Raw genomic sequence first — 26,443 nt, 5'->3', positions numbered from 1 at the left:
AAAAAGGAATCAAAAGTGAAAGAAAAAAAATATAAAGACAATAAAGCTACATTTCATTATGTGTAATCCATTTCATTATCAAATATTTATCGAAATAATTCTATAATTTATTAAATTCGATAAAAATATTGAATTTAATTTAATTGTGTATATGCTTTACAAAGATAATGGATACCTTGACTAATATATCAAAAGAAAGAAGGATAGAAATACGGCGAAATAGAATTCAAAAAAAATGTAAAAAAATATATTTTTTAAAACTATACCCATTTTACCATTTCTACTCATTAATATAACTCTGCATTTTCATATTCTTATATATGTATATACATATTTACGCATACATATGTACAATCCTTTTTAGTACCCGCGCCAGAAAAAACATCAAAAGAGACTACTTATCCAGAAGCACATCAATACCAACTAGACACCCAAAACAATGAAAAAAGTGAAAATAATTTTAAACAAACATTTGAATACAAACAAAATGAAAGTAATATAAATGACGACAACACTAGTATAAATATAATTAATAATGCTAATGAAGAAAAAAATAAATTATTACATAATGTAATTACGGAAGTAAACACCGAAAAAAAGGTAACATATATTGCATACAAATAATGAGAACAAAATAACCACATATTTGTGCTCAATTAAAGCAATAATATTAGTTTCACATTTAATTGAATTTAATATATATTTATGAATTACTTTTTTTTCCCTGTCTAGTCATTTATAGATAATGTACAAAAATATGCAATCGATGTAAAAGACAGCAACGATATAGCATTTCAAAAATATAACAACGAGATGATATTAGAACATGAAGAAGTTTATAAATCCAAGTTTCAAAATAATTTTGCAGATGTTAAAAATTTAGCATTAAAAGAAAAGGAAACATACGAAAAAAAAATTGAAAAATATTTTTCTTTACTAAAATATAAAGATGAACAAATCAAAAAAGGTAATAAATATGAAACTTATAAAACTATTTGCTATTTTCAACTTTACAACCATAATATATCCCATTATTTCTCTATTTATATCTTTGACAGTCTGCCAAAATAATTCTCAAAATATTTTATCCCTTGTTTCTATTATACAAAATCAACGAGATGGTTACAAAATGTACTTGGAAAGTAAGTCACGTTTCATTCCGTTTATTACAATTACTATTTTAATCCATCATTTTCAATCATAAAAATTATTGCAAATTAATGTATAATTTTATCCCCTTTTTTCAGACCTTCTTAACAAAACAAGAGATGAATTAAACTATAAAAGGAAAAGCATGTTGGTATGTGTAAAAATAAGAGGAGTCCTATAAAAATATAACATATATGGATTCTGCTTAATTCATAGTGTATATTCCATATACATTATATATATATTATTTTTCCTGTAGAAAGAAAACAAACAAATTCTTGATGACCTCATAAGGATTCAAAGCATGGTCCGCTTTTCCACAATTTTTATTCTTTTAAAGTAATAATATTTTTGTTTACCTTTTTATATATACTTCTCATTCTTTTTGTTTTATTTTATCAGAATTCCACTACATTCATTGATGAACTGAATGATATTAAATCTTTTAATCAAAAAATAAAAGATATACATGAAGAAAATAATCTCAAATTGAAAACAAAAATACAACTTGAAGAAAATTTAGTACAAAGACAAACTAAAGCAATCATACATATACGCATTTATATGATACATATATTTTTATATTCTGCTTTTTATATTAATAACATATTTCTTTCTTTTTTTACCTCAATCTATTTCCCTATATAAAGAATATGGATATCCAAAGCGTACTAGACGTAAACAATATAATTATGGACAAAGAAAAAAAACTTTACAACATAAAAGTACTTCAACAAAAAAATAACCATAACTTCAAAAAGATTAACTTCTATAAACTTGAAATAAATAAATTAAGAGAATCCCTTATATCAGTCAAAACATATTACTACAACTACAAGATAAAGTCAAAGTATTAATAATTTAATAATTAAATGAAGCACATATGCATATACTTATCATCAGAATCGTAAATGTTAAACTTATAAAAACTATATTTTTCTTGTTTTTAGAAAAATAGTAAACGAACTAATAAATCAGTATGAAAGAATTAAATTTCAGTTCATTGAATTACAAAAGCGTCAAAAAAGTTATGAAAAGTTTTTTCAAAAGAAGTATGCTACTGCCTGGAATTTACAAAAAAATGAGGTATAAAATATACTAAAATAAATATCTCGATAAATAAATGATATAGAAACAATTGTATCAAATAACCTCTATAAAATAATATCACTATCACAGAGTTCTCCTTATTATATGCTCATTTTCCTTAGGCAAATACATATATAGAAAAATTAATTGATGCAAATAAAATAATTTATGAACAAATATTCTTCAAAGAATTTTGTCATACCAATTACAAGCATTTCTTAGAAGAAACTTCAGCATTTCCATTAGCAACCACTAAAGGTATTTATTATGATTTATACAAAATGATGGAATGCCTCTAAATATATACTAATTTTATTTATTATTTTGTATAATACACATTTTCTATATCCTCCTATTAATAGTGAAGGATGGAAGCAAAAAAACGAGTATAAGTGCGCAAAGTGTAACTGATGAACAAATCGAAAATATAAAAAGATTAATTTTGGATGAATGTGGTTTTCTAGTTGATGAGGTGAAATTATATATAAATATACTTCACATATATTTCTATTTATCCTTTTTCTTACTTATAACATTTGCTATAATACAGAATACTTTACATTTCTCATTTTGTCTATCATTTTTTTAGAATTTAGATGACCACGACAAACTAAACAAACTATTAACTTACATAGGGGTGCATACGGAAGAGGATATCGAATTATTAACAAAGCTATTTTATACAGGTAAAAAATCCCCAAAAGAAAATATTACTGAACCTAAAGATTATTACACAAATATGGCTTAATTTTATATAAAAAATCAAATATAAATTTTTTTATACACAAATTTTGATGAACCAAACAAAGACAATATCCAAAATAATAAAGACCATGAAACTACTGAAATGTTATCTACTCCTGAATATGCCTTAGACATAATTTTCAAATATTACCAAGAAAAGGAAAAAGAAAATGTTTGCCAAATTTCGAATAAAAAGAAGAAATACAAAAATGTAATTTGAAAAATGTAAAAAATATACACAGAAGCATTCATATAAATATACCTACATACTGTGTTTATGTTTCATTCGAACAGAGATTAAATTCCTCGTTAAAGTTAATAATAGAAAGAAAAAAACAAGAAAAAAGGTATTGGGATAACCTTGCACAAATTACACCTGATGATATGATCGATTTGTGGAAGGTTCGCTTAAATTATTACAAAACCACATGTTTATGTATAAAAATAATATATGTTCAGTTTTTACTTTGTTACAATATCTTATTCAGATGATATTTTTTATATTTTCTTCAAAAGCCCATTGCAAACTTTATTTGCTCATCTTATTTTATTAATTTTTATTATTTTTTCAATCAACAGACATTCCTAGTTTTTGTAGAGGATTATTATCATATATTAAAGGAAAGAGCAACAATTGTTCAAAATATTTTTAAAGAAGAAAAAATGATGAAAGATTACATGAAAAAAATTGACAAAATGACGGAGCATACACAAAACCATAAAAAATTTTAATAAAAAAAATTAAGTCATATGTAAAGAAAAATATGGAAAATATAGAATATAATTCATAATTGTATATATCTATGTGTGCTTCATTATGCTTTTTTATTTTCAAAAATAGTTTTTTCCATTTAAATTTCTCCTTGCTTATCATAAATGTCTTTAATTTTTTCCAGCAATGATTCATTATGTTTTAATAAATCGTACTGTCACAAAAAAAATATTTAATAATAATAATAATAGTAAATTAATTAAAACATAAAATAATGTTAAAAGTCTCAAACCTGTATCTCCATTTTATTCCTATTTTCTTGGGTTTTTTTTTTGTTTGTACTGCACCGAAAAAAGACAACAAAACAAATAAATATACTCTTATGCACGCACACACATATATCATTACAATTTCTACAGAATTATTTTTAAAAATTTTCAAAGTGTTTCTGTATTTTCTATATGATATATTAATTAATTGTTTTTTTTTGCTTTTTTTTGATAATGTTTACTTTCTTAATAATTCAAGCTCATTTTGGACATCAGCTAATTTTTCTTTTAGGCTATTTTCTTCCACAGATAATTGTTCTATCTGTAAATATATACGAATAAATTGTTTATGGTTGCTTTACTTAGATAAAAAAAGGGAAATGTAAATTACATTCATATGTGTGTGCTTACCATGAAACTATATGTTCGTTCCAATTCATTGAACTTTTCAGTATTCATATTATTATTGTGCTCAATTATTTCTATCAATCTTTTGTAGTAATCAATATTTTTTTTTATCTCGTTATGTATCCTTATATAAGGTTAAATAAATGAACAAATAAATATATATTTATATAGTACTAGTTGCTGGCCTGTTTAATTCGCTATTTTTTTACACTATTAAGGAAAATCCACGCTTAGGGCAATCGACAGTAATTTGTCTAATTAATTCATCTATCAAAAAACATATATTTTATAATAAATATATATGCTTCTATAATTAACTATAAACATTTTTCATGTTATTCATTCATTTTTTATATATGTGTATAACCTATTAGCTCGTATATTATATTTTCTATATGGAAAAATCTTAATTTGTCCATTTCTGTTTGTTCGATATTTTTAAGAATAGTTTGAACCATATTTAAGTCATTTGAAGTATTATCCTCTGCTATTAACTAGATAAAAAAAACAATAAAAATAATGACACAATGTTTCTTATTTTTAATATGATACATTTAATAATATACAAATGCCTTGTGGTTTAGTCCTTATTTAATGAGGTTATCATATAACACCAATTAAATAAGCACAAGCATATGGATTTATAAAATACTTCAATATGAATAAATATATATTAATTTTACTTATTAACAAAAGAAAAGTTAGCATACCTGTATAATTGTTTTTTCATTTTGATTCAGAATTTTTATTGGAAATAATAGAGATAAGTTAAAGAAATCATAAAGATGGAAATTTTTTTTATTTTTAAGAAAAATATCTTCATTGTAATCATTGCTAATTTAAAAGACAACAAATGTGAAAAGTAAAAAATGTTTCATTATATATATTTATTTTGTACCATCAGCCATAGTGAACAAATATAATAAAGCAACACCAAAACAAATAAACCATAATAAAGCAATATATTTACTCTTCTTTGATTTCTAAATTTTCCATTAAATTAATATTATTCTCTAAGTTACAATTTTTAATAAATTCCTTTTCAAAATAATCTTTATATTCTTTCATAGTCTTTAACATGTAAGACCTTAATTCTTTACTCACATTAAAGTTGTTCCCATATTTAACCTTCGGAAAATATGCATCAATTAAACATAAAAAAAAGAAAATAATTAATTTATATTTTATTACATATTTATATACACTAAAATACCCTAAACAAATAAAAATGTCAACCAAACAAAAATTGTTCTAAATATACAATAGCATAATTTCTATAACAGTTTGTAGAAATCATCATTATATTATTAATTTGTCTGCTCATTTTTTTGCGTTTTCTTTTACAATTTTGTAATTTTTTTCCATCGTCCCAACTAGAATATATATAATATGTATAACCGAGTGAAAAATAATTATATGTATATTTTGTAAAAAAATAATATAATAATGTAATTTGCTTTTCGCTATTTTATTGCTAATTTCACAAAAAAAATATTTAATATTCCTATTTCACTTTTTTTTTATAAAATTTTTTTTAGCAATAAAATTACACGCTATTACACTTATTTCAATATCTTCAAAATATTTTACTAAATAAATTTGTGTAAATATAAATCACATTTATCATATCATGGATATGCATATTCTTTGTTTTTTTTACATTTTTTTTTAAATATTTTAAAAGCTTTTGAAAAAAAATCGCTAACTACAAAGATTAGTGTAAAAATAATATTTCAGCATTTGCTTTTATACATTTAGCAATATTTCTAAAAAAATACGATTATAAAAGATAATTATAAATACTGTCGGGGCGCTTATAAGATTATGAATATTACTATAATGTTTTTTATATCTATTTCGTTATATAATGTCTAATGTCTTTTATGTTTCTTTTTCTTATTAAGCATAATATAAAATGAATAACAACGGCGGAAAAAATGATTATGAAAGCATTTTAGAAAATAGAAAACTGAAATATGAAAATTTAAGACGAAATAATTCAGCCTATAACAAATATATTGGCCCAATAATTAATCTTATTAATGGAATTTTGAATTTTCTGAAACAACTTTTTAATATTGTAAAAATAAAAAATATACTATTATTACATAAAAAATGTGGATTATGTAAATGTGAAATTATATGCTTCGCCTTAAATGATTGCAATGTGTATACACATATTAGTATTAAAATGCCGATTTAAATATTATTCTTAATTCATTTTTATTTTTTTTTTAGCTAGCTATATTTTTTAGGACTTTATTTGGAATGCCCACCCAGCGAAGTGTAATTTTTAAACTGACACATACACAGTTTTTCCTCATGTTACTTCATTATTTGATTGTTTTTTTATAATTATACGCTATTCCAATAATTGCAATAACATCCTTTTTCTCTCTATATATTCACTTTTTTAATGTTTTTTAACTTAGCCATATAATGGAAAAGGAAATGACAATGATAATTTTTATAAAAAACCTAAAACTGGTAATATGCGAAGTAGAATAACGGAATTAAAAAACATAAGTGCTTGTTTAGGAAGTACATGAGGATAATTTTGATACCCTTTTACATATAAAAACTTATTTTTAAATAAGTATATTAATGAATGATTTGCTAATTTGAAAATGCACATATGCATAAATTAGTAATGAAAAACAATGTATTTATTTATTGTACACAATAAGTTTCATGGTGTAGCATTAGCCAACATCAAATAATATATATATTATATTTTATGTAATCAATCATGGCCATATAAATGATAAACTAATATAATAAAAACAACAAATTGTTTATACGCATAAATAATTACTTAAAAAAATAAGAAGGAAATATATACAAATATATATAATAACATAAAGGCGGATAATTAAACGTGGTAAAAAGTTAAGATAACAAATAGGCTTAATCATAAATAAAGTTATAAAATTAGAAAGGACTATATATAATAAAGCAAAGGGACAAAACTAAATTCAATGACAAAATCTTAACATATTATCATTAAGATAAAAACATAATATTATGCTCCCTTTGATGTTTCATCATTTTAACTTGGAATTTCCTTTACTTCCAATTCTTCTTCTTCTTCTTCTTCGTCTTCATTATCACTTCGTATGTCTACTATATCAGATTTACTAGATTCTATAAAATAAAAAAAAGTAAAAAATGTTACATACATATACAGGCACATTCAATACATATAGCTTCAAATTATATTCATTTTGTGATATTTTTCAATTGTATTACTATAAGCTTTTTCGATATATATGCGTGTCATCTTCAAAATTAAGAAAAACCAATAAAAATGCATCATCTGAAAGGAAATTAAATATAATAAAAAAAATATTATGTATATAGACATGATATTCAATTACAGTTTATCCTCAATATATTTTATTCTCTGGGTTATTACATTTATTCTAAGTAAATATATAAAAAAATGATAAAATGTGTATCTTCGTCTTACCATCAACATCCAGAGAAAACCAACTGGAACATATCCCATTGGGGCATCATTATGTGAATTAATAAATCCATCAGTATATGATTTGATCATATTAATATCACTTAAAGGAATTACTAAATAAAATAAAAACAAAATAATACGAAAGAAAAAAAAAGATAAAACAAAAAAAGAATAAAAAAGTGTCAATGGTTTTTGATATTTTGACTTTGAGTAATTCATAGTCTTAGAAATATAAAGAAAAACATCAACGATATCGTGAAGAAATAATACTAATAATCCAGCCCTCCATAAATTATAAAATTGTGAATATAATAATAACCCTAATGTCGCTAAATGGTGTATTATAAATACATAATAATCCTTTCTTTTTATTTCATATTTTAGATAAAAAAGGCATGATAACCAAAAAGACACTTGGGTTATATAAAAATAATGAACATTATTATCTAAATACATATATGGCCATCCTTTTTTATTATCATTGTATTCATCTTCTGTAACTAAAAACAAACATTTTCCAGTGTGTTCTTTAAAACACATTTTAACCCATCCATTTGTATTGTTTAAGTATCCAGACATTGATACCAATAAAACAAAATTATATATGAAAGAAAAAGTGTGCCATAAGGCAAACCAAAAATTTTCTTTCCATTTATATACACAACCTTTTTTAGATATATCAAATTTTTTATTTAGTCGATCCAATAATGAAGATTTGGAATATCTATATAAAATATTATCCTTCGGTATTAATTTAGTATGTATGCCTGCAACGAAATAGCGGAGTATGATCATAAATATAAATCCTAATGCTGTAATTAGTAAAGTCCATTCTGATAACTTCGGGCTGAATGGAATAAATGGTGAGTAATTACCACTTTTGATATTTTCAGTATATTCATCTAGGGTGTGGAAATAATGCTTACTCATTGTGCCAATATACTTAACAGAAAAAAAAATATCATAAAATCAAGAAGCATCCATATAGTAAACGTAAAAAATGGAAAAAATCCTAATGACAAACTTTAACAAATATTATATTGATAAATACAAATAATTTGGCTTAAATAAAAAACATGCAATTTTTAGCTTAAATACAAAAAAAATTAAAAAATAATAAAAAATTGCACAAAAAAATTTTGTGAGCCAAGCAAATAAAATACGACTAACAAGCAATCGATGACAACGCCAAAAAATTGTTTTTTTTTTAATCTGTTATAATATTGTAAAAAATGATTAAGAACTACTTAGTAAATAAATCCTGTTAATAATGGGAAATAAAATTGTGCATTTTTTGAAAAAAACAAATTATATTCCAAATATTTAGCGCACTATTATTTTCCATTTATATTTATAAGTGTAAAATTAAAAGAAAAAAAATTTACCATTTAAAAAAATATTACCTTAACTACTAAAATGCGAAGCCCTAGTACTTTCATTACATGCTAAACTTGAGTGTGTTGCTAATAAAATAAATGTATCATATATTCATGCAAAGTATTTTTTTTTGATGCTTAAAAATTTAAGAATATCTCTGAGGACTTATGAAAAAATGAAATATTTCTTCTTTAATTAAAATGTAAGAAAGCTAAAAGACTGAATTAGTTAAATAAAATAAATGCAATGGAATATGATATTTAAAATAAGTATCATAGAATGAAATACATCAAAAAGTATACCCAATTAATGTGCGAAGCTTTTCACGTGGCACACTATTATAACATTCCCATACATGCTTATGCACACACATTAATGCAGATATTGCAAAACATATTCAAGTAATTTTCCTTGTACCTTATTAAAATACATTCAAAAATAAAACAAAATTCAATACTATTTAAACTAACCTATTCAAATCTCTATTTTGTAAAAAGTTTTGTTTATGAAAAAGTACAAAAAAAAATAAAACACACTTTTATAGCACACATAACAAATTATTATTATAAAACATCACGTACTATTATATGTATTCGTATATGTGTATACATTACTGAAACAATAGTAAACATCTTGCTTTTATTATGCCCTAAGCAGAAGAATCAAATTCTGCTTCAAGCATGTTTTCAAAACTCGCACCTTTAATAAATTTGTTATTATTGCCCTTTTCTTTTTCAATACTTTTTCTTCGTATCTCACATCCATAATCTATTGTGTTTGTTAGTGATCTTCGATGCTTTAATTCATAGTTCTCTGTTTTTGAATTATCATTATTTTTCATAAAATATGGCACATCTTTTACATTATTACCATTTTTAATGCTAATATCATTATTTTCTATATAGGAATTATTGTCAATATATTCACTACCGTTGTTATAATTACGATTATTCATCTCAACTATTTGTTTTTTTCCACTTTTAAAATCTGTGTAATTTGAATCGTTTATAATACCATGGGTCTCTTTTTGAATATTTTTCTCAAAATAGTCTGCAGAAAAAATAAAATCGTTACTATTATTTAATTCTATATTTTTTCTTTTATCATTTTGCCCTTGATCACTAGTATCTCCTATTCCTTTTTGTAACTCCTCTTGACCCTTTTTTACGATGTTAAAATATTTATTGTATGATTCAAAAAAATGAGACAAATTTACAAACAGATCCTCAGAATATTTTATTTTCTTTCCTTCATCGAAATAACTAAAAAGGGGATAAAATGGTTTAACATCACCTAACCAAATTATAACGATTAAATATTTCTTTATCAACAATACCAAGTTCCAAATAATGTATACCATTTGTTTGTAATACTTATTTACAAAATCCTTAACTTTTTCCAAAAATTTATCATCTTTTAATACTTTATCGTTTAAAGAATTATCTGAACAATTTTCAACTCCTATATCCTCTAATTCACTGCTAAAGATACAACAACTTTTTTTAAATTCTTCAGTATCTAACTGATTCTTTAAATCCAAAAAGCAATTAATAAAATCGATAGATTTATCATAAAGATCTTTAATATGTAGCTTACTTGTTTTTTTTAATTCATTTAATTCTTTATCAGTAAATATTTCACCTGTATGCTCAGCTAAAAGAAGCATTATACATCTTTCTCTGGATATTCTTCCATTTTCTAAAAATCCATTTAAATTATATAATTTATTGAATATGTCATTCCATTGAAACCATTTGAAACATTTAGGCTCGTTTAACCAATTACATAGAAATAAAACATTACAAAAAAGTTGCTTTAATAGCATATGCTTATTTATTATTAAATCAATATTATTTAATTTCTTTTGAATATGTTTAATTAAATCAGAATATATAAAATCATAATTTTCAATCAACAGCAAATATTGAAATCTTTTATGTATATCATTTATAGTGCATATAAATAAGCAAAATTTTTCATCTTCTAATATATTAACATTATTTTTTTTCTCTTCCTCATCTTTCTCTGTCTTTACATCACTTTTTAAAAGTGGAACTGTTGAAAAATAGTTATTTTGATTAATTGGTGTGTTTCCTCCAGTTTCTGATGAAAAAGACGAATTAAAGAAATTTCGATATCCATTATTATCCATAGTATTCATAAAATCATATGTTTTTAAATTTAGTTCATTATATTTATTTTTTTCCTCTATCAAATTATTTTCATCATATCCTTCCCCCTCCTCCTTTTCATCAGTTTCACAAGTTTTATCCTTATCAGAGAAAATCATTTTTCGAAGAATTTCTTTTTTTTTATCCCCTATAAGGGAATACAACTTTTTTATTGACGCTTTCCATAGTTGATAATTTTTACTATTTTCCTCTGGTATCGTATGTAGTATTATTTCCAGCATTGATGAATCACATGTGCATAATATAATTGACATAATTATGTTTTTTAAATTTCCAAATTGACTTCGTCTTTTTAATGATGATAACATGATAGTTATTGGCTGTGAAAAAAAACCCATACAACTTAATCTTCCTTCTGTTTTTTTTTTAAATACAAAATTGCGTCTAATTTTAGAATCATCGTTATAATTTTCGATTTGGTCGAAATCGTTACCTTTATTTCTATTCATATTATTATTCTTTTTTCTTTTTTTAGTAAACCAAATACTTAATCTACTATCATTAACCAATGAACTGGTAGGTATGATAAATTTATTGATACAATCAAATATAGACATACCAACATATTTACTTATTTCATCTTTTATTTCATTAGAACTTTTAAATATAATAACAGAATTATTACTAAATTTATTCTCTTTTTTTATATATAATAAATCTGAACATATCTCCTTTTCACTTTTTAATATATCATTATATATTTTTAAATCTTTTATTTGCTCATCACATTCAATATAACTTTCCTCATTTTGTTTATAGTTATATACCCCTTCATTAATAGCTAAATCGATATTAAAAATATCAAGAGATACATATTCACAATCAATATCTATTTCTATATTTAAATTAGCTCGATTATTAACGCTAGTACATTTGGTACCAGCTTCTTTCTCTAGAGATGACATTAAATTTTTTCGAATATTTTCAGATATTAGCATTTTTTTTTCATTCATATTTTTACACACATTTTCCTCATTATTACTCACAATTTTTCCAGAAACACCTCCTCGTTCCATTATTTTTTCCTTTATTTCATCATTTATATTCAAGATAATATTTTTCCGATTTATTTCTTCATGTTTACATGAAATTACTGAATGATCACGCTTCTTCATATTATCTATGCTCATATTTTCTTCTTCTCCCGCTTTTGCAATTTTACATTTTTCATTGTAACTCATTTCGTTAAAACCGTTTTCTATCACAATATTTTCCTCCTTTTTAATTTGTACATATTCACTTGGTTTTTCTTCAATATTTTTTTCAACTTTTATAAGACCATCACTTAATGGATTCCCAATATGTTCAATTATCTCATGATTTATAATTTCATTATTAATTGTACTCGTCAAAAGATGCCTATTTTCATTATTATCCCCATTTGTCTTATCTTCCTTTTTTATTTCATTTACTTGAGATATATTTTCACTCATTTCATCATTATCATCACAATTGTTTTCTATTTTAATATAAGTTTGATTTTTTTCTGATGAGCAAACTAAACTTTTTAAATTATCTTTGTCAATGCAAATATTTTTTTTTTCATATACAACATCATTGTCTTTGCTTAGAGGTGAATTTAAATTATTATTAGCAGAAACTTCTTTCCCCTTTTCTTCATCTTCGACCAACTTTTCAATATCTTCTAATGTTAATGGACTATATGATAATTTTTGAACAGTTGGAAAATTTATTCTATCTGATTTTTCAATCCCCAAATTTTCATCTACAAAAAGTTTCTTAGTATTTTGCTCGGTTTTCTCTATTTCTACATCTTTTATCGTAATTCCTATTTCCTTTGAAATTTCAGCATTTCGAACTTCATTTTTTCCCAAAAAATTCAAATTACCCATATACCCAGCTTTTCTGTTTAAATTATTATCTCCACCAGTGCCAACTTTTCCCTGATCACCATATGAGTCAGTGATATTTTTCTTTTTATCATTGCTCGTTAACGTATTGCTTCGACTAAAATATATACTTTTATTTAATCCATTTTTATTACTAATATAATTGTTGGTTTTTAAAATACTTAAAGTATTCATTTTTTTCAGAGGAATGCTATTATTATAAGTATTACTAGCCTTTATTACACTCATTTTTTTGTTCAATAGTTCTTGCTTTTTTATACTGTCTTTATTTATTAAAGAATTTTTATTAGTAAGAAGAAGACTCTCATTTATTGGGCCATTTATTCTATTATTTCTGTTAGGAACAATAATACTGTTACTAGTGACATAAGTACTTTTCTCTCTTCTTCCAATATAGACACTCTTATTTAAACCTTTCAAATTATTATTTTGTGAAACCTCATTTTTATTTAGTTCATTTTTTATTATTTTTTTATCCATTCCTATATTTTTATGCATTATATTACTATTAATATATACACTTTTATAACTATTTAATACATTCGATTTTTTAGAAGAATTTAATCTAGAAAAACTATTATCTGCGTTATATATACTTTTATGCATATGTGGTAATATACGAATTTGTGATGATTTTACATTATTACTTTTCATATAAATAGACTGATTCAATACACTTTTTTTCTTAATGTCTGATTGTTGAACATATTTTGAAACATTATTATTATTTTTTTTTGTTTTATCAACTTTTATATCTGTCTTATTTTTTTCACAATATTTAATATGCCCATCTGCGTCTTCTTTATATGCACTAAAATCTAAAGTTCCTAAACTGACATAGTCCGAAGTAATTTTATTATCCTTTGCATCTTCACTTTCCATATTATTATCATGAAATTTGTTGTAATCTCCCTTAAATATTTTATTACCGCTTAAGCTGAAATTACTACTATCATCACCATCATTACCCTCATTAGGCAACGTTTCCGAATCACCTGTTTCTGTAATTTTTATTTTTTTTGTGTCTTCTTTTCCTTCATAATAACATAAATTGTTTTTTAGCTTTTTCCTAATTATCATTTCTTCGTCTATTATACCTTCCCATGGTCTCTTTTTTTTATAACATTCTTCTAATTCTTTATAATTATTATCATCTCTTTTTTCAATTATCTCGTCGTAAAAATTTATGAGATCAATAGACATTAAATAAGCATGCCTATATTTGTTCAATAAATATAAAAGTTTCTCAGCTACCTTCTTAAGTTTTTCATTTTCCTATAAACAGAAGACCGAGTGTGGAGAAAAAACGACATGAGCATGAGCTTATATACCTACATATGCAAATGCATAAACACGATGAAAAATTAAAATATACCTTTTCCAATGTTATAAGAATAGCCATGAGGATATACTTTTTTTATGGGAAAGTTCAATTTGAAAATAATATTTAAAATACAATAAAAAAATAAATAATAATAAAATATATAAAAATATAGACAAGCAGCAAACGTAAAATTATTAATTTCATTTATTTCCTTTTAATACAGTTGCCATTTTTTTAATAATCCTTAATGCTTTTCCTTGTTTTATATTTTTTATTTCTTATATTTTTTATTTCTTATATTTTTTATTTTAAAAACGGAAAGATAGTTCATCCATTAAATGTATCATGATCGCTATTACGGGCATTTTTTGTTTAAAAAATATACGCATTAAAAAAATAGGGAAGAAATGCATCAAAAGATATGGAAATAAAAATAGAGAAATATACTTAAAGAAGTATAAGCATAATAGAAAATATTATGTTAAAATGTAAAAAAAATAAAATGGAATTATTATGCGAAATATAGTAAATAAATAGGATAAAATAATGTTACTATGCCTAATTCCCTTTATAATTTTCATGAAAAATGAATATCTACATTCTTAAAAACTTTTTAAAGAAGTAATTTAAACAGTAAAAAAGAAAATACACTACAAAAAGGTATAATTAAAAGCACTGCAAATGTGTATAGAGATATGCATACACATTTAGTCTGAATGTCTACATATTTTTTCAGCTTTCTTAAATAATAACAAACATGATAGAAACTGCATTATGAATTTTAATATGAACACATTTCCTTCAATAAACTCCTAACAAGGTTGGCTTAAAAAAACATTCAGAACATGACTACTTTATGATAGTTGGAAGACATTTAATATGATAATACCACTTTTAATTTGTCAACAATTATTTGCATATAAACTGAAAAATTGATAATACTTTATATTTGCACTCGTATTCTATTTTCTATTAGCATATGTATATGCAATAAATACATAATTTATATTATATTTTTCAGCATATTGCATATATTTAATTACTCTTTTTAATATTTCTCCTACAAAATTAAAGTAGTTATTCTTTAAAACAGTTTGCACATGCCTTATCATATAAAACATAGAATTTAAAATAACAGCACTACTGTTATTATATATAAACCTCTAAATAAGTATTCCCCTATTATACATCTTTTTCAAAATACTCTACATTTTCATAGGATTATTGATCTGCCTATATTATTATTACCCTCAAAAACGTATAAATAGAACCATCTAATAATTTCATATCATCCATCTCATTTTTTATATTTTATAAAAAATTACACCAAATGAAAGGTTTAATACCATCGTTTTTTTCTATAACTTCTTTTAATAATATCTTTCATCAGATCAAACACAATTTAGGGATGCTTACCTCATATTGCATACCTCCATACAAAACAAAAAATATTTATGCATATCTATCTTGTATTTATTTAGTAAAAACATAATATAGGCTTTGAATAAATATAACAAATATATTATCATCAAAATAATCCTAAAATTTCCTATATACAAAATATTATTTTTCCAAATTTTTCTAAAATAAAATGATAAGAGGTGTAAATATAATATCCGATTTTTAAAGTATCATTTCAAATGATTAAGCACGTATCAAAATTTTCAACCGATTTTATGTATTTTAAAAAACAAAAATTTATATATTTTTTAAAAATACATAATAAAAAATAATATATTATAAAAAGGGAAAGGAAAGGAAAGGAAAAGAACGGGCATCAATACTTCTCTATTTCTTTTTACTACAAGGAAGTTATAGAAAATGTTGAAATTTTTTTAATAATGCCAAATATATATAATCAAGTTTGTCATAATTTTTGCTATATACTTCCAGCTATTTTCCCTATCAATATGAATCCTGCATGAACATATAAGTAAAATAAACAAAGAACAAAACCATGTATACATGAATATGCATCTAGGCTGCCACACAAAACCAGCTAATTGTTTTGTAACACTTCCCATTTTTTGTCACCATATAAATTACCAATACTGTGAATAAATCTTTTGAAAAAAAAATACAAAGATGAAAATTCTAGGAAAAGATGAATATATAACTAAATTCGAAGCATTTGTGGTAATTAAAAAGGAATTGGAATATTCAAAAAACATAGATAAATATCTATGCAGTAAGTTGATAATAAAAACAGATGATCCATTTAAAGATATATATGAAAAGAATTTTATAAAATTGGTGTCAGATAAAATATTATATAAAAACTTACAAAAATATATTATTGACACAAATCCACATTTAATATCAAAAGAATTATATAGTAAAAATTACCAAGAAATTAAACATATAATTGATGAAACTTTTAATAAAATTGTCAATTTTTTTAAAAATATAAATGCTTATAATATAGATAAGAAAGAAAAAATACAAATGATTGATATCAAGTGTATTAATTTTGTTGATCTATATGTTATTATGAACTATGATGATAAAAAGTATGCTACAAATATTTTTATTTTACATTCAAAAGATAATTACATTAATGTCTGTGTGCAATTGTTTACGAAACGATATACATATTTTAATTATTTTTTTCTCTTTTAGGTGTGAAGAAAGCAAAATCGAACATATCTTAAATTTGTTAAAGGATGTGCATATTACAAAATCTATTGAAATGGCATAGACATGTATCCATGGATTAATCATATTGCATATTATAAATATGTCTGATTGTTTTCGAATATGGAAACATAATATTATCCATGTTCTTTCCTTTGTATGTCTACTAAATAGCCATTAAAGAAATATATATATATTTTTTTTAAGTTTATAAATACTCCAAAATGTATTTAAATAATTTTAACGAGGGGTATAATGTTATTTATTTTTATTTTAAAAAACAATAGATATAACATGTTTCAAAAATATATCAACATAAAATAGTAAAACAAATTTTTTATATTAAATATGTATATTATTTATACATAAAATGTATTAATTCCAGATATAATAAAACTTTATAGAATCATATCGGTTTTTCATGATTGCACATAATAAATTATAGTCTGGTATTTATTACATAATTTGATAAAACAAGGTCAAAATAAAAATAAATAATACAAAAAAATAAAAAAGGGTATTATTATTTTCTTTCACTTTTTTTAAATTTTGTCTTATCAATTAAATTTTATATTTTTCTTTTATTTGTATCTCATTTTTTTGCCACTTTTTTTTATTTTTGGCTTATTCCGACGAAGCCTTTTTGAGATATTCAATCAAATCTGCTCTTTCTTTTTCTTTTTTTATACCAGCAAAAATCATTTTCGTTCCTGGAATATATAATTTGGGGTTAAGTAAATATTCATATAAATGCTTATCAGACCATACTATACCAGAATTCTTATTTGCATCTGAATATGGAAAATCAGATTCTCCAGATTTTCTACCATAAAATCCATATAAATTTGGCCCTTGTTTAACAGCTCCACCTTTTAATCAAAAAAAAAATTGTAATTAAAACAGTTGCAAAAATGTTAATACAAAATTGTTATGAAAAAAAACGGGTTTCATATGTATACTCTAATAATATTTGTTGGAATACATAAATATAGACTTATGGCCACATGTCAAACCATCATATCTATATCTATATGTCCATACAGACACATGTATACACATATGCAAGTTTATCATATTCATAAAAAAATACATTTATGAGGGCATTGACCTATATAAATGCTTGTTCACAATCATTAAAAAAAATATATACATAAGATAAAAATATATTACCCTTATTCATTGTGTGGCATTGGGCGCATTTTGCCTTAAAAATTTTTGCTCCCTTTTTATAATCACCAGGAGGGACATCAACTTGAGGCTCTGGTCTTTGGGACATTTTTTATGAATTTTAAAAATAATAAAAATTAATATTTTATATTAATTTATTTTATCAATTATATTTTGTTCATTAAATGATAAAAAACGTAATTAAATTCAAACTAACGACTTTAAAAATGTATAATATTTTTTTCAATCATAAATATACAAATAAATATTATATATATAATATAATTGTATGTACTGTTTTGAAGGGAAAGAGATTTTACTTACAATAAAAAATATATAATTTTTTATAGAGGCATTACTATTAAAAATGACAAATGTAAAAAAAAAATTATATCATATGAGCATTTATATAATTTGTACCATAATTTTTAAATGGGTACAACATGGGCATTTTACGTATATATTGTGTAATAATATTTGATACTATGTTTGGCTTTAAATGCGTTTATGTAACTTTTTTTTTTGGAAATGATAATTTTTTATAAATTAAAATATATACAATATCTTTCAAAAAAAAGGATGAATAATTATTCCATGCCATATGTGTTTACTTTTCCAATTTAATACACAATAAAAATATTTATTTTCTTAGCATGGGCATATAATTGTTTTTTTTTACTTTAAAGAATACATATATTGAGGTTTTGTTTTATTACACATGAAATTAAAACATAACAAAAAGTAGCAAACATACCAATTTATTAAATTATTTTAACGGTTTAAAATTAAAAAAAGGAAAATATCTAAACACATTCTTTATTTCCATTGATGCAATTTCCCCTACATTTGCACACGGAAATAAGTACCATAAAAACAAGAAAATAAAAATTTAATTATTACTACATGTAGTAATTGAAAACCCAATTTTCAAAAAGATCCTAAAGCATCTCTCACTCATAATGAGGATGAAAAATTGCTCAAAAAAGAGAAACAATATATTACAAATAACATCTTCTTCTGAATCAATATTCTATCTTGTCTTTAGGACCGTTCCAAAAAAACAAAAATACACAACTAATTTGCTAAATAAGTTCGAATCTTATTATGCATAAGTATTTGAATTGTTTAACCGTATATGCCAATTAAAATTTTCGATTTCTTATATACTTGCCTATAAAAACACGCGATGTTGCTCTTTGAGCTCGATTCCTCTGCATAATGGCAAGATATGCTTTATTTGTGAGTTCACCAATAAAAACTGTTTTATCTGACTATAGCTAGATGCTATATCATAACACTTTTAGCCTAACCATTAAATAATAATAAAAAGTCATACACATAATTATATAAATAAAATTAAGATATATTAATATTTGTGATGCACAAATATCTTATAGCTTTTCATCTTTATATTTTTCTTCATCATATTGTCGAGCTCTTATTATACAGCACCCGAAAATACACAAAAAAGGATTTATTAATAAAAAACTGATTCTATATTTTTGTTTTTATATACCAAAATGAAACACTTTTATATTAAATAAGATACCCACATTTATTTTTAATATTTTTTTATTGTCTTTGCACACACTATATGCGTTTACTATTAAAATTTCCTTTGCATCCAATGCTATATGAATGCCATATATTCCTAAAAGAAATACTATTTATTTTACAAACCATATTTATCGCAAATGTAATCATAATGTGCAAAAACATTTATGATGAAAAGAAAAATATTTATAAAAAATAAAAAACAAAGGAAAAGACAAGCATATGTGTTTAGTTAGAGCATTTATACTATCTATAAAATCCATATATCATACAATGATATGCAAAATTTATGATGTTTAACTTAATTATAACAAGCTATATGTAAAAATATAAATTAATAGAATTTCTTCAATTAATATTACATAAAAAAAAGTTCCATACCTTCTAAATTATCGTATTGAAAACATAAAAACTATATTATTAAATGTTTTAAAAATATAAAAAATGGATAATGTATCCAATGAAAACTATGGCGGTAATAATGCAGAATATGAAAGTAATAAAAATGAACTAAAAATTGGTGAAAAATACCAGCCAAAAATAACAAACGATAAAAATAAGACAAGGCATGAAATATATACAAATTCTATTAATGATCAAATAGAATTAAATGAAATAGACGAATTCGATTTCGACCTGGATAATATTAATTCTCCAGTGAACGACCATAATTTTAAACCTGTGAAAAATTTTTTTAATTTTACCTTTGATGAAAATTCATTCTTGCCATCAAGTGTATGTTTTTGATAAATTTATTTATGATGCATTTATACTAAATGTTTTAAAGTAAAATATGGTAAGCACATAAGCATATATATATTCATTCGCTTTTTTATTTTTCAGTTTAATACACCTTATTTAATAAAAAATCATATTGTTCAATACATGGACCCCATATTTAAAAATGCTAAAAAAAAGGGCTATTTATGCTGTTGGACATAAGGAGACAAAACAAAAATACCAAAGCGTATATTATTCAAGAGATTTCATCACCAGTGATCATTTAAATCAATTTGTATATGAACAATGATTAAAAATCCTAAAAGACAAATATTTATATATAATCTGATTTTCTAGTTATCTTTATTTTCGTGTGCATACCACAAGTGAAGAATAACATAACTTTTTACTTTTTAAATTACAATGTATCTAAAGAAAAGCCTAATATTTTTGACAATTTTCACTAGCTTTTTATTTTTTGAAGCAGCTATCTAAATCACTAATTTTTATCCTAAAAAAAAATACAATGATTTATGGATCTACATAAATGTCTATAAAGTTATAAATAAAAAAAAGAAAGCCATTTTTATATTATCTGTATACTATGATTATTTGAAATTATATGTTAATAAAATAAATAATAATATATAAGTATATTATAACATAATTTTTTTTATAAATAAAATGTCTTTTTAATTTTAGCTAGTTGTTTCGTTAAAAAAAAAAAAAATATGCCATGCATAGAATAATTCTACATATTTTATGCATATAAATAGCCTTTTTTTTGAACTTATAATATTTTTTTATTTCTCTCTTTTTTTTTGGAGAGTTTTATATTTTCAATTTTTATACTTAAACAATATATAACTTTTAAAGAAATACGGTTGTTTTATTCAATCAACTATAAAATAAGATATATAGCTATTTATAAAAAAAAAAATTATAGCCAATTTTAAAATAGAAAATTGGGAAATTTGTAAATTGTTTTTTTCATTTTTTAATAATTTTATCTTTTCAATAAATTAATTTAAATTATATTAATTTATTAATATTATTTTATTTATTTATTTTCTATATTTTTATAATTTGCTTTTTGTCTTTAATAAATTTTGTTCTCTTATTTGTCTTTTTTTCGTTTTCTTACTTTTTTGTATTTCAATTGCTCTTTTGAAAAAATAACGTAATATATATATAACATATTTAATTTTTTTTATGTTTTTTTATTAAATAATTTTTTTAAAGGTTGTCTACATATTTCCCTCTATACATAATATATATACTTTTTAGCGATATATTTCTGCTTATATATATACCCTTTTTAATACACTTTATATTAGTCAAAATGAAAAGAATATTACTTTTTTTAATTCCCCTCCTTTTCTTAATAATAAAAGCTGAAGGAACAAGAAAACATTCCATAAGAAATATAGTAAGCACATATCCCCATAATAATAATGTAAAGAACTTTTCAGCAGCAGAAATATTTGAACCCCAAACAACAGGCCAAGAGTGTGTAAAATGTTTACCAGAAAACTTTTGTGAATGTGAATGCAGTTGTAAAAATAAAACAGGCTTTTCAATGAAATATAGAAATGCTAGCAAAGGATACAAATATTTGGAAGGTGATGGTAGTAATCCATTGGCCGGCCCTAAGGCATCTTCAAGATCTGATAATAACACCCAACGACATAGTCTTGATATAGGCGCACATGCAAAGGGATCAAAATCAGCAACAAAATCTGATAGTAATAGCGCTGATAATGGACCAGTAGAATGTTTTTCTTCCTGTAAAAGTGTAACAGGAGTTCAAACCGAAGAATGTAGCTGTTCATGTTATTGTTAATTATGTGTTAATACTGTATTATTATAAGGAAGTATTTATTTATCAAAAAATATTAAAAGAAAAAATTGTTTTTTTTTGTGTGTAACTTAGTCCGAATTATATATGAAGAATGTATCATTATACGAAAAAATGATTTTACATATACCATATAATACATATATTCTTATTATTAATAACATACATCGCCATAATTAGTTAGTAGTAAATTTACGTACATATATAGTTTTTTTGTTGCTTTTCCGAACATTTTATACTATTTTTTTAATTTACTTTAAAAACATACTCATAAATCTAAACACTTGTAAATACTTTTTTCGTAAAAAAAATGAAATGAAACTTATTTCAGCTTACATCATAGGTGAATAAATAATTAGCAATGAGAAAAAAAAAATATATATATATGACAATACATTCATATTTTTGGAGCAATATTAAAATCTTTCGAAAAAAAAACGGCCTACGATAAAATAGTAATAGTTATATTCTTCATTTTATGAATTAGTTTTGCAAAAAATATAAAAACGACCAATTTTTCTTGTTTTCATTATGTTATTTAAAATAGCGTGAATTGCTAATTTTAAGGATGTGATAACTATAAGTTTTAATAAATAATCAAAGATATAAGATTTGGAAGCATGAAAAATACCAGAATTTAATTATTTATAAAAAAATTTTGATAATCAACAAAGATGGAAAATGAATAAAACAAGCTTCGATCAATTGTGTATGCGTATTGTTTATCTATGAATAAATATATAATTATAAAATGAGCATAGTTTGTGTTGCTTTCTCATAAATATGAAACAAAGTAAATCAGTAATAATGCCACTATTTAACATTCGTTAATATAACATCCTTTAACAACTTATAAGTGACCATTTTAAAGTATGTTAATGGGGTATATATTATTAAATAGCCTTGTATACACATATATTCTCAGGGCGTCTTACAAAATTTATGTGTAAATAATTTTTTTTCAAACAAAAAGTAGAGTAATACCAGTTTTCGGTATCACACGTACATTTATAAATATATATATGCACTTATACATATGCCACATGATTAATCAAAATGCCTCCAATAATTTATAAGAGTCCATTGCCCGTTCGGCTAAAAGCGCCCAAAGGAAGAATAACACCGCTTAATGAGCCAGACATAAAAATCGGGAAATCACTTATAGCGGCGTGTCCCAAAAGGATAAGGGGTGAAAAATTAGAAGAAATGAAACAAATTATACGTAAATATTTAGGGAAAAAAAAAGAGTATTTTATTAATGTCCATGCTACATATAGTGTAACGAAAAAACCAGATGGAACGAAAATGGGGCAAGGGAAAGGAATAATTGACTATTTTGTTGCTAGAGTACCATCAGGAAAAGCTATTTTTCATATACCAACAATTAGCCCATTTGTTTCCTTAGGCTTTGATGACTCAGTTTATAAAGTTTTAAAAAAAGCTGCAGCTAAAGTAGCTATTCCATGCATTTTTAGGTCACAAAATAATATATTCAAAGTGAATAATATTAAATATATTTCTCAAAATAAAGTTAAAAATGATCAAATGAAACAATTTAATCAATATAGAAATAAATTATTTAAAAGAGGTGATGATCAAAGTTCATAGAACACCATAAGAAATGGAAAAATATTTACAAAATGTGACTATATATTTTTATAATAAAATAACATAAAGTTGTTCAATACCCAATATTTACATTTGATTTTAGTTACTAAAAAAATATCTAAAATATGTTGATATACAATAAAAATATCGCCAAGTGAAAATAAATATCCATTATTACATTTTTTCATTTAACAAATAATTTATTTTATGTATTGAAGGAATTAATAAATTTTTTTAGTATGAAAACAACACCACTATAAAATACATACATATTAAAAGGTTATACAATGGGAAAATAAAATATAATAAATTTAAAAAAAACAAGAATAAGCACTATATATTTTTGCTGTAATATATTCCATTTTAATAATGCATACTATATACTTATTTTTTGTAGATATTTCAAAATTTCCACTACATTTTTAGTAGTATTATTTTGCTTATTTATATCATTTGTTTTATTTTATTTTTTTGTGTTTTTTTATATTTTTAAATATTCAAAAATTCCATATATATATGTAAATATTTTTTTTAAAAATTCAATTTATGTATAATACCTTTCATATATTACTCTAAAATGTAAAACAATTTTTATTTTCGCCCATTTATTTTACTTTTTTTTATCGTTTTAAAATTAACAAATTTGTGAATTTAAAAATCCTTTAGAATAAATATTTTTCAATGCTTCGCTGATATATATATTACCTAATATCAATAATGGTGAAACATTAAAAAGAAAGAGAAAATAGGACGAGTAAAATAGCATTTTATGTATGCATATAGTAGGTATATGCAACAATATATATACTTATTTATGACATAGAGAGGGGGTGATTTGTGGTTACCTCTCTTATACTCATCAATCTGCAGTGAAAATCGAACGATATATTTGTTTACAAAATGACAGTAGCTGAAGATGATCAATTGGGTACAACGAATGAGGAAATAGAACCTCAAAATGAGGGGAAGAACCAAATTTGTGAAAAAGAAAATGACAAAAATAATGTAAAAATAAAAAATAATAAAAAGGTTGAAGGGAAAGCTATTATAAAGGATCATAATAAAAGAGGCAACTTAAGTTTATATGCTGAAATCCAAGATAAGAAAAAAAAAAAAAAAAAAAAGAAAAAAAAAACTGGAGAAAAACATGATAAAGAGGACGAAGTAGAAAACGAAGAAGATGAAAAGTTTGATAGCTACGATGAAGATGATAACAATAATATTTTATTAAAGAATAAAATTATCAATAATGAAAATGGACAAAATGATGAAAAAGTAAAACCTTATGATTATGAAAAATTGTTAGTATCTGAAAAAAATAAAAGTACTATATGGATAAGTTACATCGCTTATTATTTAGAAAAAGGGGATATACAAGAAGCTAGAAATATAGCAGAGAGAGCATTAAAAACTATTGATATACATCTTATAGAAGAAAAACTAAATATATATTTATGTTATATAAATATGGAATGTGCTTATGGAGATAATCTAAATGAAATATTTAAAAGAGCATTACTTGTGAATAATGAAAAAAGCATATATTTACACACAATGAATATTTTAAAAATGAATAAAAAGTATAATGAATTAAAAGAATTATGTGAAGAAGCTATTAAAAAATTTAAATATTCAAAAAAAATATGGACTCGCTATTTAGAACTTTTGCATAACACACTTAACGATGAAGAATACGCTCATAATATTTTATTAAAATCTTTACATGCATTACCAAAAAGAAAACATTTAAACATAATAATAAATGCGGCACGTTTTGAATATAAATATTCAAATATAGAAAGAGGAAAAAATTATTTTGAAAAATTAATTCAGGAATATCCTAAACGGTCAGATATATGGTTTACTTATTTAGACATACATATCAATTCATTAACAAAGGCAAAAAAAAATGAAAATGATGATGAAAATCAAAAAAAAAAAATTAAAAAATTAACTCTTAACGAATTACAATTTATTCGAAATATATTTGAACGATTTTCATCAATCAAATTTAAAACACGAGTTATGAAAATGATTTTTACAAAATGGTTATTATTTGAAAAAAATCACGGAAGTGTTAACACACAAAAAATGGTTCAAAAAAAAGCTTATGACTATGTAGAAAGTTTAAACTCATTGATATAAGCTTATGCCCATTTTTATATTGGCATACATATATATTCCTTCGTGGAATTTACCCTTGTTTTGTTATTATGAACACTTTTTATGTTTCACTTTTTACACACTTTTGTTTACTTTATAATCCTTAACTAATTATGTTTTTATAATATCAACATA

At 23.1% G+C, this 26,443-nt stretch overlaps 11 protein-coding genes across 11 annotated transcripts; 7 read left to right on the top strand and 4 right to left on the bottom strand.

Moving 5' to 3' along the window:
- Positions 1 to 167: 167 nt before the first annotated feature.
- On the top strand, positions 168 to 3,714 carry PVVCY_1004400 (conserved Plasmodium protein, unknown function; the record flags this gene model as incomplete). Its single annotated transcript, XM_008625888.1, has 15 exons — positions 168 to 237; positions 365 to 600; positions 733 to 967; positions 1,059 to 1,142; positions 1,248 to 1,300; positions 1,409 to 1,456; positions 1,552 to 1,671; positions 1,800 to 1,999; positions 2,100 to 2,235; positions 2,361 to 2,496; positions 2,601 to 2,710; positions 2,828 to 2,924; positions 3,048 to 3,193; positions 3,277 to 3,384; positions 3,562 to 3,714. The coding sequence occupies 15 exons, from the start codon at positions 168 to 170 to the stop codon at positions 3,712 to 3,714; spliced, it is 1,932 nt and encodes a 643-aa protein (XP_008624110.1).
- A 119-nt stretch (positions 3,715 to 3,833) lies between these two features.
- Positions 3,834 to 5,736, bottom strand: PVVCY_1004390 (dynein light chain, putative; the record flags this gene model as incomplete). Its single annotated transcript, XM_008625887.2, has 9 exons — positions 3,834 to 3,908; positions 3,987 to 4,035; positions 4,206 to 4,285; positions 4,375 to 4,495; positions 4,581 to 4,638; positions 4,739 to 4,865; positions 5,082 to 5,205; positions 5,342 to 5,499; positions 5,716 to 5,736. The coding sequence occupies 9 exons, from the start codon at positions 5,734 to 5,736 to the stop codon at positions 3,834 to 3,836; spliced, it is 813 nt and encodes a 270-aa protein (XP_008624109.2).
- Positions 5,737 to 6,286: 550 nt separating this feature from the next.
- Positions 6,287 to 6,920, top strand: PVVCY_1004380 (selenoprotein, putative; the record flags this gene model as incomplete). The annotated part of the gene is made up of 3 exons (XM_037634489.1): positions 6,287 to 6,451; positions 6,610 to 6,657; positions 6,804 to 6,920. 3 exons carry the CDS (start codon positions 6,287 to 6,289, stop codon positions 6,918 to 6,920), a joined length of 330 nt encoding a protein of 109 aa, XP_037490582.1.
- A 500-nt stretch (positions 6,921 to 7,420) lies between these two features.
- On the bottom strand, positions 7,421 to 8,770 carry PVVCY_1004370 (translocation associated membrane protein, putative; the record flags this gene model as incomplete). The annotated part of the gene is made up of 3 exons (XM_008625885.1): positions 7,421 to 7,515; positions 7,621 to 7,687; positions 7,841 to 8,770. 3 exons carry the CDS (start codon positions 8,768 to 8,770, stop codon positions 7,421 to 7,423), a joined length of 1,092 nt encoding a protein of 363 aa, XP_008624107.1.
- Positions 8,771 to 9,866: 1,096 nt separating this feature from the next.
- PVVCY_1004360 (nuclear formin-like protein, putative) lies at positions 9,867 to 14,682 on the bottom strand (the record flags this gene model as incomplete). The annotated part of the gene is made up of 2 exons (XM_008625884.2): positions 9,867 to 14,555; positions 14,656 to 14,682. The coding sequence occupies 2 exons, from the start codon at positions 14,680 to 14,682 to the stop codon at positions 9,867 to 9,869; spliced, it is 4,716 nt and encodes a 1,571-aa protein (XP_008624106.2).
- A 2,007-nt stretch (positions 14,683 to 16,689) lies between these two features.
- On the top strand, positions 16,690 to 17,302 carry PVVCY_1004350 (DNA-directed RNA polymerase II subunit RPB4, putative; the record flags this gene model as incomplete). The annotated part of the gene is made up of 2 exons (XM_008625883.1): positions 16,690 to 17,114; positions 17,224 to 17,302. The coding sequence occupies 2 exons, from the start codon at positions 16,690 to 16,692 to the stop codon at positions 17,300 to 17,302; spliced, it is 504 nt and encodes a 167-aa protein (XP_008624105.1).
- Positions 17,303 to 17,862: 560 nt separating this feature from the next.
- PVVCY_1004340 (cytochrome c, putative) lies at positions 17,863 to 18,514 on the bottom strand (the record flags this gene model as incomplete). Its single annotated transcript, XM_008625882.1, has 2 exons — positions 17,863 to 18,107; positions 18,409 to 18,514. The coding sequence occupies 2 exons, from the start codon at positions 18,512 to 18,514 to the stop codon at positions 17,863 to 17,865; spliced, it is 351 nt and encodes a 116-aa protein (XP_008624104.1).
- A 1,889-nt stretch (positions 18,515 to 20,403) lies between these two features.
- PVVCY_1004330 (conserved Plasmodium protein, unknown function) lies at positions 20,404 to 20,901 on the top strand (the record flags this gene model as incomplete). The annotated part of the gene is made up of 2 exons (XM_008625881.1): positions 20,404 to 20,694; positions 20,803 to 20,901. 2 exons carry the CDS (start codon positions 20,404 to 20,406, stop codon positions 20,899 to 20,901), a joined length of 390 nt encoding a protein of 129 aa, XP_008624103.1.
- A 1,120-nt stretch (positions 20,902 to 22,021) lies between these two features.
- Positions 22,022 to 22,522, top strand: PVVCY_1004320 (secreted ookinete adhesive protein, putative; the record flags this gene model as incomplete). Its single annotated transcript, XM_008625880.1, has 1 exon — positions 22,022 to 22,522. One exon carries the CDS (start codon positions 22,022 to 22,024, stop codon positions 22,520 to 22,522), a length of 501 nt encoding a protein of 166 aa, XP_008624102.1.
- Positions 22,523 to 23,593: 1,071 nt separating this feature from the next.
- Positions 23,594 to 24,145, top strand: PVVCY_1004310 (mitochondrial ribosomal protein L16 precursor, putative; the record flags this gene model as incomplete). The annotated part of the gene is made up of 1 exon (XM_008625879.1): positions 23,594 to 24,145. One exon carries the CDS (start codon positions 23,594 to 23,596, stop codon positions 24,143 to 24,145), a length of 552 nt encoding a protein of 183 aa, XP_008624101.1.
- Positions 24,146 to 25,045: 900 nt separating this feature from the next.
- PVVCY_1004300 (rRNA biogenesis protein RRP5, putative) lies at positions 25,046 to 26,290 on the top strand (the record flags this gene model as incomplete). Its single annotated transcript, XM_008625878.1, has 1 exon — positions 25,046 to 26,290. One exon carries the CDS (start codon positions 25,046 to 25,048, stop codon positions 26,288 to 26,290), a length of 1,245 nt encoding a protein of 414 aa, XP_008624100.1.
- Between the last annotated feature and the right edge of the window lie 153 nt (positions 26,291 to 26,443).

This window comes from Plasmodium vinckei, assembly GCF_900681995.1.
Source record: "Plasmodium vinckei vinckei genome assembly, chromosome: PVVCY_10".
Lineage (NCBI taxonomy): Eukaryota > Apicomplexa > Aconoidasida > Haemosporida > Plasmodiidae > Plasmodium > Plasmodium vinckei.
Note: the sequence above shows the minus strand (reverse complement) of the source record. Positions and strands in the feature narration are given on the sequence as shown.